Source organism: Seriola dumerili, unplaced genomic scaffold (assembly GCF_002260705.1).
Source record: "Seriola dumerili isolate Sdu_G_001 unplaced genomic scaffold, Sdu_1.0 BDQW01000149.1, whole genome shotgun sequence".
NCBI lineage: Eukaryota > Metazoa > Chordata > Actinopteri > Carangiformes > Carangidae > Seriola > Seriola dumerili.
Genome location: NW_019174404.1, coordinates 13,679,752 through 13,695,533, shown reverse-complemented (window position 1 = coordinate 13,695,533; position 15,782 = coordinate 13,679,752). Strand labels below are relative to the sequence as shown.

General features: G+C 39.4%; 2 protein-coding genes across 3 annotated transcripts; one reads left to right on the top strand and one right to left on the bottom strand.

Annotated features, from left to right (window-relative positions):
* Positions 1–197: 197 nt before the first annotated feature.
* Positions 198–8,991, top strand: LOC111225765 (sushi domain-containing protein 6-like). Of its 2 annotated transcripts, XM_022750792.1 has the most exons (11): positions 198–407; positions 1,049–1,190; positions 3,178–3,369; positions 3,580–3,771; positions 4,751–4,942; positions 5,405–5,599; positions 5,870–6,061; positions 6,594–6,788; positions 6,874–7,006; positions 7,130–7,527; positions 7,611–8,991. In XM_022750792.1, exons 2-11 carry the CDS (start codon positions 1,073–1,075, stop codon positions 7,634–7,636), a joined length of 1,833 nt encoding a protein of 610 aa, XP_022606513.1. In that variant the 5' UTR covers positions 198–407; positions 1,049–1,072; the 3' UTR covers positions 7,637–8,991. The 2 variants fall into 2 exon arrangements, with proteins under 2 accessions (XP_022606513.1, XP_022606514.1); XM_022750793.1 differs by lacking the exons at positions 5,870–6,061; positions 6,594–6,788.
* A 66-nt stretch (positions 8,992–9,057) lies between these two features.
* On the bottom strand, positions 9,058–14,130 carry LOC111225764 (sodium/bile acid cotransporter-like). The gene is made up of 6 exons (XM_022750791.1): positions 13,900–14,130; positions 12,269–12,706; positions 11,252–11,456; positions 10,670–10,848; positions 9,647–9,846; positions 9,058–9,488 (listed from the first exon to the last, which is right to left on the bottom strand). The coding sequence occupies exons 2-6, from the start codon at positions 12,655–12,657 to the stop codon at positions 9,439–9,441; spliced, it is 1,023 nt and encodes a 340-aa protein (XP_022606512.1). The 5' UTR covers positions 12,658–12,706; positions 13,900–14,130; the 3' UTR covers positions 9,058–9,438.
* Positions 14,131–15,782: the final 1,652 nt, after the last annotated feature.

Below are 15,782 nucleotides of genomic sequence, written 5' to 3'. Positions count from 1 at the left end.
CAAGAAACAAACGTATTTGTTTATTTTATAGCTGTTAGCTAAATAAAAAAAACGTTTGTCAACAGAAACTTTCTACAGTTTTCCGCTAAAGGTTTGGTAACTATGGGCGCAAACACTCCCGGATGTTGTTACTATGGAAAATATGTTTGTTACTATGACTACCGAATGAAATCGAGGCAGCTCAGCTGATCTTTCAATCGCTGCAGCTAGCTAGCGTAGCGGGTATCAAGTTAGCCTTTAGGGAGCTAGCTAGCGGTTAGCTGTAGTAGTACCGCTCAGCTCGTTAAATCATAATTTTGTCGTTCCCGCAGTAATTTTAAATGTCTTCGGTGTAGTTGGCGTATTGTTGATAAAAGACTGCAGTGTAAGAAAGCGAAGGTGGAGGTTTCGAGGCCGATTTTTTTCTGGTAGGTAACGTTAACAAACGAGCCATTTTAATGTCTAGCTAGCGTTAGCAACCTAAGAAGGCTAATATTGATTGTACCAGGTAGGTAACATAACTGAAAATCAGTTGTTGTGCGCAGTTGGAGGTTAATTAATTATAGGTTTTAGCACAGTTGCTAGCTAGTTATCGTCAACAGTATGTACTCGGTATGTAAAATGCAGCATCTATTTTTTGGCCTTATTCCTTCTAGCATTATCAAACTTAGCTATCATAGCTAATAAGGAAGAAGTGAAAATGGGTGTGTAGTCGCGGAGACGGAACGATTCAGAACCAACGTTAGCTCAATTTTATATGTTGAAGACACAGTTAGCTAAAGTTAAGGCATCGTTGACATTGATAAATATCGGCATTAATGAAAGGAATTGGGTGTCCGTTTATTATTAACGTTAGCTTGCTAAATGGCTGTAGTATCAATACTATTTTTCTCAGTTCTGTCATTGTACCACCGTCCCAAACACCCACCCATTTCGCTGGCAGCTGCCCAAGCTCTGCAGAGTACCTGCGACAGGCAGGTGTCAGCAGATGGTCAAGGCTATGGGGGACTGCCTTTTCATCATGACATATTTATACCTTTGTAATAACTTGATTTTCTGTTCATTCCAGGTTGAGTTGACTCTGCAGGGGAAGATGAGCAATGGAATGATAGAGTCAATATCAAAAGCCTTTTGGGCCCACTCTTCAGCCACTAAACGGTCTTTCTTTTTACTGCTGGGACTGACCATAGTGTCCACTGGGCAAGGGTCAGGTAAGAGACAGGCTTTATGGTTGCACCCTCCTTTAATTCAAAGCATTGTGGGTTATCTCTGTATTAAATTAACCTGACCTTTTTTGCTGAACAAACAAAATCAAATCCGTTTTGGCATGATACAGGTCAAATGGGAGACTAATTCAACTATCTCTAATCACTGATTTCATTATGTGCCAGTTTATCCCAGCATATGTATCTTGAGAATCAGTACAGTGCCAGAACTACTTGTCATGATTATGCTGTATAAATATCAAGTGCTTTTAGCATAGTGTGCTTATGACCAGGGATCGACTGATATGTTTTTTCTGAGCAATACCGATACCAATTATGGGTAATCAAGGAGCCCGATAACCGATATTTGGACCTGATATGCCAACACAAAACGACTGCTGTATGAGGACACTCACCGTGGCGTTCAGGTGTTTCTATTGCGTTGTCCACCCCATTTATATCAGTGAAAGTAGGCTAAATAACAGAAACACCTCTGTATAATGTAATACAGCTCAACTGCTCCACACACTACATCCTCCATAAGGAGCATACAGTTGAATAAACAACTGTCTAAAACAATTTTATTACAAACTAAATATTATAACCTTCATGAAGCAGTATTTAATGCAGGACTGTTTTAATACTCTGCATCAGTTTTAGCTAGATGTTCCTAATAAACTGACAACTGTGTATATTAGTAATTATTAGGTGTATGCACAGACTGCAAAGAGCCTGACTGGAATTAATTGGTTGATTTCAGTGTTGTCCTCACCTGTGAACTGATTCACCTGGCAGCCTAAAGATGTTCTTTAATTTAAGTTTTATCATATATTATTATTAATATCACCAAATAAGATGCTTCCCCCTTCCCCATTTTAAAATGTAACATGTTTACCCAAAGACTTTTTAACTGACTTACTTTGTACTTTTATCTGAGAAAATTTTTACTCAGTGATTTTACTTCTACTGTAGTAAAATGTCCTTTCAGTAACAGTAGTTATTGGCCGTTCACGTACTGACGTGCTGCAGTCAGAGTAGTGTCCCATCTCCAGTTCCAGGGGTTTCTCATACTAGTAGTGTTTATTGCTGCTCTATTTTATCACAGGTAATGCTTCCCTTTTTCATCACAGTGTCTAACTACCCGCTGTACATTTAAACTTACAGTAGTTCTGCTTCAGCACGCACAGCTTTCTGCTCCTTTTAGGGTTACTTGCTGTTCAGATTAGCTAGTTACTTTAGCTTAGCAGTTAGCGCTAGCTTCTCTCTCTTGCTCGGTATGTCTTGAATCAACAGATGAACTTGTTCATCAGAGTCTGGTGATGTTGTAACTTCAGTGTAGAGGATTGTGATGTTTATCACAACTTCAATGATGTCTGCTGTCTTACCTTCGACATAGAGCTCCACTCATTAACTGGAGCCACTGCTCTAGTTTCGGTCGGTCTGTGTACACAGCAGCCTTCAGCGTGATAGGCTATTACTCGTGACGTGTAACCAATCAGATGGTGCTGTGGGCGCTACATTACTCCAGACCACAGGTAGCTGTCTAGAGCAGAGACAGGCGGCAGCATCAGAGCCAAAGAAGCATCTTTTTAAAGTAATTTGTCAGCAGTTTAAAAAAAAAAAAATGATACAGATAAACAGAAAATGCAGAATTGGTCGATCCCTACTTATGATATATATGTACAATTGAATTGCTGTATATTGAACTACACTTAAAGCAAGAACTCAAAAGTTCCAGATTTATATCAGGCAATCTTCCAAAGTGTTGGAATACATTAAAAGCTTTTGTATGTTCTTATTTTGAGTCTGGGGGGCTAGTATTCAACCATGTTCAAAACAGAAAAAAAGAAATGCCTTTCTAGTAAGATGGTTACAATGTTTCATTAAGTGTCTGTATTACTTTTGGCTTCACTGGGTAACATATCTCAAACAAGGCTCTAATCCTACTGAGAAAAAGTAGTGAGAAGTTTCACAGAATTTGTTCTCTTCTCAGGATGTGTGAGGCCATACATGGTCCAGAACAGCTGGGTAAACCTCACAGAAACCAACAGGGGCTCGTTCCCTGTGGGCACAGTACTGCAGTACAGCTGTGACCCTGGTTACCTGCCAGACGGACCCAGCATCCTCATCTGCACCACGCTGGGACGCTGGTCCTCTGAACCTCCTCACTGTATACGCAGTGGTGGTAAGATATGCTGTCAACCACTGTCTTTTCTGACCTGTAAAGTAATAAGGAGCTCTCACAGGTAGAAATATTTACTTTCAGTAATTTTCAAGTTGTAAGTTTTTTTTTTAGCCATTTTTACTAACATATAAAGTTAAAAACAACAACAACAAAGAAGCACTTTTTATACTTGGGCTGGTTCTTCATATGTTGTATTTTTTCACCCATCAGCATGTCTACCCATCACCAAACCCGAGAATGGGGGCTACACTTGCCACCCATCCCCCTGCCGAATGTTTTCCCACGGCACTGTGATCGAGTTCTTCTGTGATGAGGGCTTCGTTCTCAGTGGAGACTATAACTACCTGACCTGTCAGGATGGGCAGTGGGACGGCCCCATGCAGATCAGTTGTGTAAGCCAAGGTTGGTCAGACCTCAAACTCGCTATAGGGCTAGAACAGTGACATAAAATTTTGGCACTGAAAATAAAATTTGACATTGAAAACAAAACCTGACATGAAAAACGGAAACAATGGCATTTAAAAACATGTTTTGGAAAAAGTTGTATTGACACAGAAAAAGGGTTCCACTAAAAAGTAGAATACAGGTATCAAAAAACTGCTATCTTACAATCTTATTATCTTATTTAATGGTGGTGGTGGTGGTGGTCAGGGGTGGGGTGGGGGGTTGCCTATGTGACAGCAATGACATCTGCTGTGTGGGGTGTGATGCTGAGTATTTTGCTTTATCATGTTGATGAGACCTTGTGCAGAAGCAGTAACGCTCACCTCAAACTGCGACTGAACAAAAGACATCACAGGGCAGGAGACATGCCAACCATTAACCACAGGATACGTAACTGCCTTGAACTAGGTAACGTTGGCATAGACCTCTGCCAAAACAGTATAACTTCTGTTAAACGTTAACTTTCATTTCATTAATTCATTCATTTGTTATCCATAATGACACCGTCACATTCACACCTATGAGCAATTTAGAGTTACTAATCAATCTACAGTGCATGACTTTGGACTGTGGGAGGACGAGGTGGGGACAGGGAGAACATGCAAACTCCACTGGTTTTATTTTTCAGTACGTAGTTTTTCAGAACGTACTGGCCTTAAACATCCACCTGCAAGAAAAAATAATGCCTGGAAAAAAAAGAGATAGTCTTAACACTATTAACAATCAGCTGTGAAAGTTAATTTAAACTTTCTTCAAAACACATTTTTATGTCAAGCTTTTTTAGTTATATTAATTATTATATTTTTTGTTATATTTTTTAACTCTTTTGTCTGTTAAACTCATTTACCTATAACTGTAACACTGTCTTTAAATATGCTATATATTTATTGTTAAAAAAGTACAGATATTAACTGTATTTTTGTTTTCCTTTTTTAAGGTTGTATAAGACCCTCAATGGTGCAGCATGGCTCAACTAATCTGACAGACACCAACAGGAGCTTGTTTCCTGTGGGCACAGTACTACAGTACAGCTGTGACCCTGGTTACCTGCCAGCCGGACCCAGCGTCCTCACCTGCACCACACTGGGAGACTGGTCATCTGAACCTCCTCGCTGTATACACAGTGACGGTAAAGACAACTTTCCACGTAGTAGAAGTACTACATTACATTATACAAATACACAACATAAACCATCTCTACACCTGGTGTCATCATGTACTGTAACCTAATTGAACAGCTGGTATTTTTAGGTGTATTACAGTTTGGGATTTTTCATTATTTTTTCTTTTTGATTTAGTTGCCCATATTAATTTCAATTTCATTTTCAAACTTGCTGTATGTATTTTCTGTTTTTCAATTTACATCTGTGATTTTAAGCTACATTATGTGTCTTAAATCAACATCCACCAACTGTGATAGCGAAAATAGACATTATGACCAACATGCTGCCCAGATTGTAGCATACTATCTATGGATGGAAGTTTTTATTAGAAGCAGATACGCCAATATGAGATGTTGACACCTTAGTGAAACAGTATATAGCACTTGAGTTTATATATATTTATTGTATTTCTTTCTTTCCATGGACAGTATGCCAGCCTCCATATCAGCTGGAGAACGGGGGCTACACATGCCATCCCTCTCCATGCGGAAGACTTTCACATGGCACCATGATTCAATATTTCTGTGATGACGGTTACGCTCTGAAGGGAGACTATAGATTCCGTACATGTCAGTATGGGAAATGGGACAACCTAATGCCAATCAGCTGCCTCATGGAGCAAGGTAAAGGTAGATCAGATCACACATTTGAACTATTAGATAAATAATAAAAAAAAGTGTCAACTGTTTATCCGTCTCACAGACTTTATTCTTATTTTTATTACCATGATTTAATTTAAATTTTTTATTCTACCTCTAACGTTTTACACCATTTTGTTTTATAAAGAACCTTGTAACACTTTAATCAACAATGCTATATAAAAAAAAGCCCATATTTGTTTAAATATTAGATATTAACTGTATTTTTGAATGTTTGAATGTCTCATTTTTAAGGTTGTATAAGGCCGTCAATGGTGCAGCATGGCTCAACTAATCTGACAGAGACCAACAGGAGCTTGTTCCCTGTGGGCACACCACTAGAGTACAGCTGTGACCCTGGTTACCTGCTGGATGGACCCGGCATCCTCACCTGCAGTGCACAAGGGCGCTGGTCCTCTGAACCTCCTCGCTGTATACGCAGTGACGGTAAAGACAAACCTCTACAAAGTATTGTCTGCAACATTGATGTTGTAATGGTTTAAATGTGGCTATTAAAATTTAAGTCTGAGTCCATGACTACACCAAAATTTCTGGCTTAGTTTGTGGTCTTTAAAGATTCAAGCTGAGCACTGACTTTGAATTGTTCTTTGGCTCCAAAAACAATGATTTCTGTATTTAATTTTGCTTAACTTGAGACAATTTTGGCACATTCAGTTATTGACTGGATCAATGCACTTATTCACTGCTGGTATGGGAACATATTCACATGGTAATATTGTTATACTAACCTTTGTGTTGTCCGCATAATTGCTGGTCATTTTAGGTTGAATAGAAAAGGCCCAAGAATGGAGCCCTGGGTAATTCCATATGTCATTTTGTACAATCACGTGTAATTACCAATTGACACAAAGTAGTCACTGTCTGTCAAATAGGATTCAGGCCAGTTTAGCACTGATAGCTTAGTAAAACAACTTACAACATTGATATATTCATTGTATTTCTTTCTTTCCATGGACAGTATGCAAGCCTCCGTATGAGCCAGAGAATGGGGGCTACACCTGCCACCCCTCCCCATGCCAAAGACTTTCTCATGGCACTGTGATTGAATATTTCTGTGATGAAGGTTATATTCTGAAGGGAGACTACAAATACCTTACCTGTCAATATGGGGAATGGGACAGCCAAATGAAGCTCAGCTGCCTCATGGAGCAAGGTAAAGATTAGGTGACACGTTTAAAACAGATAAACAAATACAAAGTGCTGTTCAGATAACAGAGTCAAGTGTTTATGTCTCACAGACCGTGATCCAACTTTACCATTGGGGATGCCCGCCTTGTCCATAGTAGCATCCACAGCCAGCTCAGTGGCCCTCATCCTGCTTCTTGTAGTGCTCTTTGTACTTCTGCAGCCAAAACTCAAATCCCTCCATCGGTAAGTTGGCCCTCAAAGTAATGTTTGTTCATTACCAGCATCTTATAATTGAAACCAGAGGCTATGGTAGACGTTTTACAATGAGATTGAGATTCAAACTTTCATCTGGTCCTTTACACCTAGACGTGATCAGGGTGTGTCCGGGCAGCCTGTGTCCATCATGGTTGAAGGAGTCCAAGTGACTCTGCCCTCATATGAAGAGGCTGTGAACAGTGGTGGAGCCTCAGCTTCAGCTCTTAGCTCTGAGTCTCGAGTCCAGATTGTGCTGTCCGAGGGTCAGCATGCCACAGCGCCAGAGGCTGGCCCCTCTAGGCCTTCTTCCCTCAAACAGCAGCATTCAGAGATGGCTGTGGTCCACCCTGTCCCTCTATCTTCATCTTCCTCATCACCCTCACCCTCATCCTCTACCTGGGTTCTGGAGCACGCAGGTGCTACAGCTCCTTCATCCTCACAAAGTAGGCCGTCTGCAGGCAGCGACCAACACAGCCTCTCTCTGGACTCTGAGATGGACTACTCTGATGGTAAAACCCTCTCCATATACACTTTTTACTTATTTTAAGTCCCCACTTTGTACCCATGCTACCTTTTTATCTGTTTTCCACAGATATGCCATTGTTGAAGGAGGCCTGAAACATGCTGCAGCCTTTGGACTTGCTCAAAACAAACAGAGTTACTACTGGCCTGAACTGGTGAGTGGGATGCCTCTTGTGAGTTTGTCAACACAGCTGTCAACACAGACCAACCCACCTAAGGAGGATCTGAGTGAAGCTGTGGGTCACTCAGAACAGTTCCTCTGACCATCCCAAGGAGAACAGAGAAGGGATTCACATGTACATACATGCTTACATTTTTTATCAAAATTCCTACATCATGTACGTATGTCTAATGTCTGAAGCTCAGTTTGAAAATGTTGGACAAAAACAGAAAGGAACAGGCACCTCTGAAGCAATGTGTCTTTTAAAGGCTGTTGGGGAGAAAAAAATGACTGATGTATTTCATACGAATGGGCAAAGTTACAAACTCATTTTCGGAACTAATAATCTCATCAGTGTCTTGTTTACTGTTACTTTTCTTTAACCACATATCATACCACACCATTGAAGACACACATTGGAAAAGATGCATGAAGGTCAGGTAATCTAGGTTGTTGTCCAAGTCATGTACACTCACAGAATTGTCCTTTTGTGATTATATATCATTATTTAAAGTGTTATTAATCATGACTCACACCATCCCACGTCACTGTACAGTATAAGGCTGCTTGTCCACCTAAGAGATCACTCTACTGTGTGTTCTTTGGATTGAGGGCAAATGATTTAAGTGACTTATTTTTTTCAGGCCTGCATTCAGCACATTTCATCCCTACAAAGAGTCACATCTCCATATGTATTCTCTTATTCATACCCTTTCCCCCGATGGCCTTAGCTTTCCACTTCTATGCACAGGTATCTATAATATGTACAATAAGGAATTTTAAAAATGAATGTCAGTTAAATGCCTCCACTGCTTAGTGATATTATATGTGGCTTTGTTAAACACATCAATTGTACACCGGAAAATATTATCTTCTTAATTTATTCAGGCTGCTTGGAAACTCCTGTTTCACATCAGGAAAATGTGTATTTTATTTATTTGTGTCCAGAATGCTGTTGATCAGCCATGGCTTCTTTTGATGCTTCCACAGCTCTTGGGAACTGAAAAAAAGGAGTTATTTTCACTTTGCCACTTCACTTTGATTTCTACTGCAGGCACATTATATGTGACACCGTAAAAGTGACTGGGAAGATCCAACACAAAAAAGTTAAGTGTATAGCTTAGTGTAATGTCAGTGTTCACTTTGACTGTCCATTGAGTTTACATTTGGACTGAGGAATGGATTTTTTTTTTTGTGAAGATGGTATTTTAATATATATGTAAAAATTTTTAAGTTAAGTTTGCTCTGTATATATCATATGATCATTTTAATTAAATATTTGAGATGTTCACATCGCCTTTGTCGTCTTTTTTCATTAGACTGCTTTTCATATCTGAGATTGACCATTTTCTTTGGTTTGACACATTTTAATGAAAGTATTAATAGCAAATAACACATCAACAATTAATTCACAAAATGAAATCAAAATGTGCTAAAAATTGATTCAGTCATAAAAACTTATAAAAATACAAAAATATAAATACAAAATGTCATGTGCAATAAGCTTTTTACTTCAGCATGCACAATCCCTGTGTACAGACTTGATTAAGTGAACAATAATTAAAGTATTAGTTGTTACACATACTCTAACAGTCTTTTTGTTAGTATCACAGGTCAGAGTGAAAAGTAAGCAGTTGATACAGAGACAGTGAGGGCACTAAATAGCTATATCTTTAGTAGGTAGGACTCGGCGCTTCTCTCCTCCCTGTGCAGCACTGCGTTGTGATCCACGATGCTGTCATGGTTGTTGCAACTTCTCTTGTTTAATGTCACCATTCCAGTGTTTTGCTGTATCGGTAAGATAGTGAAGATTGATGATGATGATGAATATTACACTTTTGCGTAGTTTGATATGATTTCAAAAAACAGTTTGGAGAGAGTGCATGACCCCCTCCAGCCCTCCTAGCCTCATTCTACAAAAACACACAGGCAGCTGTGACATTTACCCTCAGCTGGTGCCTTGAATCTTTGGTAACATCTGAAGCACAGGACCAGGAGAAGGGCCTCAGCACACTGGAATGTCATGTATATCAGGGGGAAAAGAAACATGGCTCCAATGACATCTATGGGAAAGGCCACCTTTATGATGGCAAAGCACAGCTGGATGTTTTGACACCCTGTCTCCATGGAGATGGTCCTGCTGCATCTAAAAACAGGTGAGTCATCTGTCATTATCACATCATATTGATATAACATTGTTTGAATTTGATACTGAAATGTTATTGCAATAACATTGTGAAATGTTGAAATAAAGTCAGTGTTTGGTGTAACAGGTTTGTTCTAACTGATTATTCAATTAATTAAAAACCCAGGTTAAAATATTACCATGATATGGTTGTGGAGGAAGTATTGAAATCCATAATTTCAATGAAATTCACTACATTGCAATATAAGAATACTCAAGAGGAAAAAGTCCCACATTGAAATATATCACATCAAAAATATAAAGTATTAAACAAAAACCCAAAAAGCAAAATTTTGCTCCTTAGCTGAACTGTTAACAAATCACGTCCACACTAAGACTATACCCTGTGAAGAGGGGTGACTAGCAGATATTGTGTCATTTTGTAGAGTCACAAGCCAAAGAGGTTGGGAATCAGAGATGTTTACAGTTCTCTCAAAAAGCAAAAAGAGAAGAGTGGGACTTATTCACAGCTGCAAAAATGTAAAATAATTGTGGATGGTGGTGAGACCATTTAAATCAGAAACAAACAATTAGTCTATGGAAAAAACATGTTTTCTCTTTGTTGCCGACTGTTTGTCTGTGCATGTATGGCATCTTTTCCTGTTAGTCCAAAACAGTAAAGTACATTGATTTTACTGCAAAAATTAGTACAGAATATAGTGCTCTGACTCACTGTATACATACAATATGTAGTAATCCGGACACAGATACACATATGAGCTACTGTGTTGAGTGGCTTTTTAACAGACTCAAAGATAGGCATATCTTGTGTGTGTTCACTTACTGAGCATTGAGTCTGCATAAGACAGACATGCCATATCCCAGCATAAAGCCAATCAGTGGCATCAGTGCAGCTGTCCCCACAATGTCTGGTTTGAGGGCCATCCATAGAACGTCTTTGGTGGCAATGACAGATAGGATAGAGAGTATGATGCAGGAGGTTGTCAGGATGCTGAGACCAACCTGTTGAGAAAGACAGTTTGAGTGAAAGCATGTTATTTTGGCTCCATTAAATATTAAGTGAATCTGAATAAGAAAACATGAGGTTCTCAAACATCATCTTAAAGCATCAAGGCCTGCTCTGAGTTAGAATAATAAGACTACGGCTTCCTGTTGCACATACCTTCCTGTTTATTTGCCCCAAAATTACATACACACCCTGTGATGAATAGTTCTGGGAAACACAACATTGTGCTCACTATTTTTTCTCTGAAGACAGTTTCATGTGTCACAGTAGGAAAAGTACCACAGTATATAGTAATGTCAATGATGGCATTCCTTTTAGCTGCGTTTGTTTCAGGTTCCTGGTAGTGAATCAAATGATCTGTTGGCTGTGTTAATGTAAAGCAGATGTCAGGAGTCTCACTTTTTTGACCACTGGCGTGTAGCTTGGCTTGTAGTGGTTAATGGCAATGCCAATGGCACAAGGCACCAGAGTGAGAGCGAGAGCCATGATGATGCCAGCGTATGGGACAGCTTTTTCCAGGCCGGTGAAGCCTTGGCAGTAGATGAAGAGCAGCAATGGCATCAGAGCCAGGGCTGCAAAGCTGGAGCATGTGGTCATTACGATGCTGGGAGGGTATCAGAGAGATAAAGAAACATTAGACTGTCGTGTCAATAGTCCCAAATGGTACATGCAAAATGAGGCTCTTGTTTTGTACATCACTGTTTATTGACAGAAAAGTAGATGACAGCAAATTGTGCTGACACAGTTTAAGTAGTAAATTATTGCAGCCATTTGTAATCTTCCAACAAGACAGGAAGCAATACATCAATAAAGATTTGTAGGGTTAACTTCAGGCACACTCCCACAGAGCCAAGGATATAATTAAAATGCCTTTACTTAGTTAGGGCATGTCAGAGTAAAAATCCAGAACAAAGATCCCAAATAAGGGAGTAAAACGTCGACCAGTTTTGACACCTACAGGGTCTTCCTCAAGGAGTGGTTGGAAAAGGAAGTGAAAAACCAAACAGACCAGTTTTTGACAGAAACGTTGATGACAGTATATTGTGCCAACACAGCTTAAGTAGTAAATTATTGGTAAATTGGTAAATTATTGGCATTAACTGATCTGGTCGGTTTTTCATTTTCTTCTCCAACCATGACTTGAGGAAGACCCTGTAGGGGTCGAAACTGGTCGACGTTTTACTCCCCTATTTGGGATCTTTATTCACGATTTTTACTCCGATATGCCCTAACTAAATAAAGGCATTTTAATTATATCCCTGCTCTGTGCGAGTGTGCCTGAAGTTAACTCTACAGCTTCACTGTGTCTTTACTTCAACTTCAAGAGCACCTTGCATTCACCTGGAGACTCACTATGACATAACCGAAAGCACCCGGTATTTTTCTTTGCATTTCCATCAATAAGGGTTTTTTTACCTGAGGTTCATGTCACCATCAATGGCCAGGGAAAAAATGTTTGATAGGCTTCCCCCTGGACAGCAGCCACATATGAGCACAGTCACAGCCTTGATGGAATCCATCTGCAGGGTTTTGGCTAGACAGAAAGCAGTGAGGGGCATGATGCCATACTGGGCCAGCATTGCAATGGCGACTCCTTCTGGCTGGAACAAATGGGCCTTAATTTTGGAAATCTCCATCGTACAGCCGAGGGATATCATGGTGATGGAGAGGGTGATGATGGTGAGGATGTTGATGACGTGGTTTAGGGGGGAGGGGGCGTTCAGCTCACCCAAGCTTCCATTGCGAGAAGCATTTCCCTCGCTGTAGATGTATGCGATTTCCTTGTAGATTTCTGTCACGTTCATTGTGGCACTCGTCCCAACAGAAGTGTGATTACAGTTTTGTGGCTTTCACCTGTCACACAGAACAAATTAATAAATATGGTAAAGGAATTAAAATCTGAGATGAATTATTTCAGATCTTTCTTCTTTTTTTTTATTTTTTTATTTCACAAATCTTATCCTAAACTGCACAGAACTTTTGCCTCCTACAGGCAAAGTAAGGAACAACTGCTGCAATTTTAGCGTTTGTACCACCTGCAGGCAAAAAAAAAATGTTATAGCTCCCCTTTGTGTGTTTTTGAAATTTTTGAACCACCTGTTAGCTGGAATACAAAAAAAAGAACAAGTAATAAAAGTTAATAAAGTATACAATGATCAGCACTCTGCATTTTCTTCAGAGTCACACAGTGTTTGTCGAAATATTAGTCATGTGCACCCAGTCATTAAATTTCTCAAGTGAATCATGTGCTCAAGTAACTTAATTTTGGGTAAGTCATTGAGAATTGATCCAGTGAACTCTATGGTTTGGAAGCCATTTGTAATGTAATATGTGACTTAACAAGTGTTTTGACATTTTGTATCCACTTAAATATTTGAAATGAACAACATTTGTACATTAATCAATTCTGGAGTGAGGAAAAAATGAATTAGTGTGAAAGTCATGTTATTTTGTGTATTTTCAACAAAATAATTGAACTTTTTTGTGGAAAAAAAAAAACAGATCAGGCAAAATTATTATTCCAAGTGCTTTTATATTAAAGAGCGGAGATAGACTGAGGCTGTAAAACATCTACAATTTGTTCACAGGTTAAAAAACAACCAGTCAACGAAATCAAATAGGACGTATGTGATAATGAAGAAAATTAATGGATAGCGATGGCATTCTTTGGTTGTTTTATTAGGATCAACAAATCTCCTGAAGAGACCATATGCCTCCATGCCTAAACTAATAAACATACATAAAAGAGGCATACTGTTGCTCTACGTTACAAATCCCTCTATTACAAATTGTTTTCTTTGAATAAGCGAGAGGAGTAATTACACTGCACATGTTCCTTGTAACAAAGGAATTTATCACACATTGCCACAGCATGGCTCTTCTATGTGTTTTAATAGTTTTTGGATTGAAAAGGAATTCTACAGCACAGAAGGATGAGTTTTAATTATCTGATAATTGCTAATGATGACATAAGGACAAAGTAGTGCCAGTCTTACCCTTGAAAAACAAAGATATTTTAATAATAGGCTAAGTAACAATGTTCTTACCGTCATTTCAGGCCAGATCCAGCAGCTTCAAACTGTGCTCCCTCACACACTTGCATACATCTCTCCTCACATTTTTGTCTCTGACTCCTTTTTCTCTGTTTCAAGTTGCTGCCCTCCCCTTTGTGTCACATGGACTCATGATAGACTGGTAGCTGTCATCACCTAGTGACTTAAAAACACATCCCGTTGAACTCTCTTTCCAACTGCTTTCGTTTTTATATGTTACGCAGACTTCCTGCGAATCCACATTTGAACCCTGTTACTGGAAGTCTCTCTCTGTCCTACTGTGAGTTACTCCCATAACTCCACTATTTCTGGGCACTGGGGGAAAACCTGGCAACGGTAAGCTTGATAATGGTGAAAGAATGTAACTGTTTGTGTACCCATCCCATTTGACCTCACTTGCAATTGTGAACAGACTGCCAATTAATATTATGCAACCGGGCAGATGAATGAGTTTGCCTGGCAGAGTTACCATCTTTTCAAATTGAAGGGGCCCTCTGTTATTGTGAAACTGGGGTACTTTGTACACCAAGAGTTTATTTACAACTCACAAAACAAATCAAACAAGTCTCAAATGTTGTTGCCCTAATCTCTTATGGTATGGGAGAGATTGGGTCAAAGTTAAAGGGGCCACGTCAGTAAATCTGTATGCATGTGCATGTTCTGACATTCAGTGGAATCTCTTGAGCCTGGGCTATGTAAACTTGGTCCTTTTAAATACAACAAAAACTAAACTGAGATTGAAACTTACATAACAACAGACAATACAACAAAACAGATGTGTGGGAGAGTGAGGGCTTAAGAACCTTTGCGAAAGAGCAGTAAAATTCAAACCCCAAACACAAAAGGAGTAAGGGCGATGAGAAGAGGGTGGGCGGATGTTAAGACGGGAGACACTTTGGTCTATAATCGTGAACCCAAACATGGGCAGATTATATTGCAAACTTGAACTTGTTTAATAACTAAACCCCTATTCTAAATTAATAACCAAAAGAAAGAGAAGTGGAAAAAAAATGCAAGGCACTGAGGGCAAGCAATTAATTTATAAAGTAAGATATGTTTATTTAGAAACACATTTCCTACCATTTAAATATGGAGCTGACATCACTTGCAGTAAGAGAAGCAGAAAAAAGTGAGAATGATGAAGTTATTAGGTCTGTATTGCATTACCCAACGATCACCAACAATTTAGATAAGAATTAAACAAGACAAAGTCCTGAAATACATTTTTGTAGTGCTGCAGTAGGTTTATAAGCAGGGATAGCTTGCTGCAGAAGCTATTTAAAGGTCCTATAGAGGCAAGTGTGCAGCCGTGGATGGTGAGTGGGGGAGGGCAGCCGAAGTGAGCTAGGCCACCATCTGGCCTCATAATCATATGCAGGAAGAAGAGCCTAGTTATTGTGCCACACTGCCCTGCTGACAATGCAGACAACAGACTTTAGCATGCACCTTGGTCCTTAACATCACAGAATCATATTTGCATGAAAGGAATGTTCATAGAAAACATGTTGCATCAAATATGATTGTATATGTTTAGAGCACCATCGTTTGTTCATGCCAATGTAATTAAATGTTTTTTTTTTTTTTTTACTAATATATATTCTAAAAACTGTATTAAAAAAATGAACATCGTGATCCACTGGATAAAAACAGTGACGGTCCTGAGTCTGCTGTGTTTGCAACTTGGAGGAGATAACGGTACATTGTGGTGGGCGCGTCCAAATCCGTGGGCTTGTGGGAAATGTAGTCCAAGTTCCAGACACTGCAAAAGTGCCAGCCAGGCTGCGTGTTAGCGAATGACTTCATTACCCACAATGCCGTGCTTCATCGCGCTTGCGCCGTGTATGTTTTCCCGTCCATGTGTAGGCGAATCACGTGTA

Coding starts and splice junctions, on each gene's coding strand:
- LOC111225765 (XM_022750792.1), top strand. CDS start 1,073: ATGAGCAATGGAATGATAGAGTCAATATCAAAAGCCTTTTGGGCCCAC. Junction 3,370..3,579: donor TCACTGTATACGCAGTGGTG/GTAAGATATGCT, acceptor TTCACCCATCAG/CATGTCTACCCATCACCAAA. Junction 4,943..5,404: donor TCGCTGTATACACAGTGACG/GTAAAGACAACT, acceptor TTCCATGGACAG/TATGCCAGCCTCCATATCAG.
- LOC111225764 (XM_022750791.1), bottom strand. CDS start 12,657: ATGAACGTGACAGAAATCTACAAGGAAATCGCATACATCTACAGCGAG. Junction 9,847..10,669: donor TTATGCAGACTCAATGCTCA/GTAAGTGAACAC, acceptor ACCTGTTTTTAG/ATGCAGCAGGACCATCTCCA. Junction 9,489..9,646: donor ATTCAAGGCACCAGCTGAGG/GTAAATGTCACA, acceptor TTACCGATACAG/CAAAACACTGGAATGGTGAC.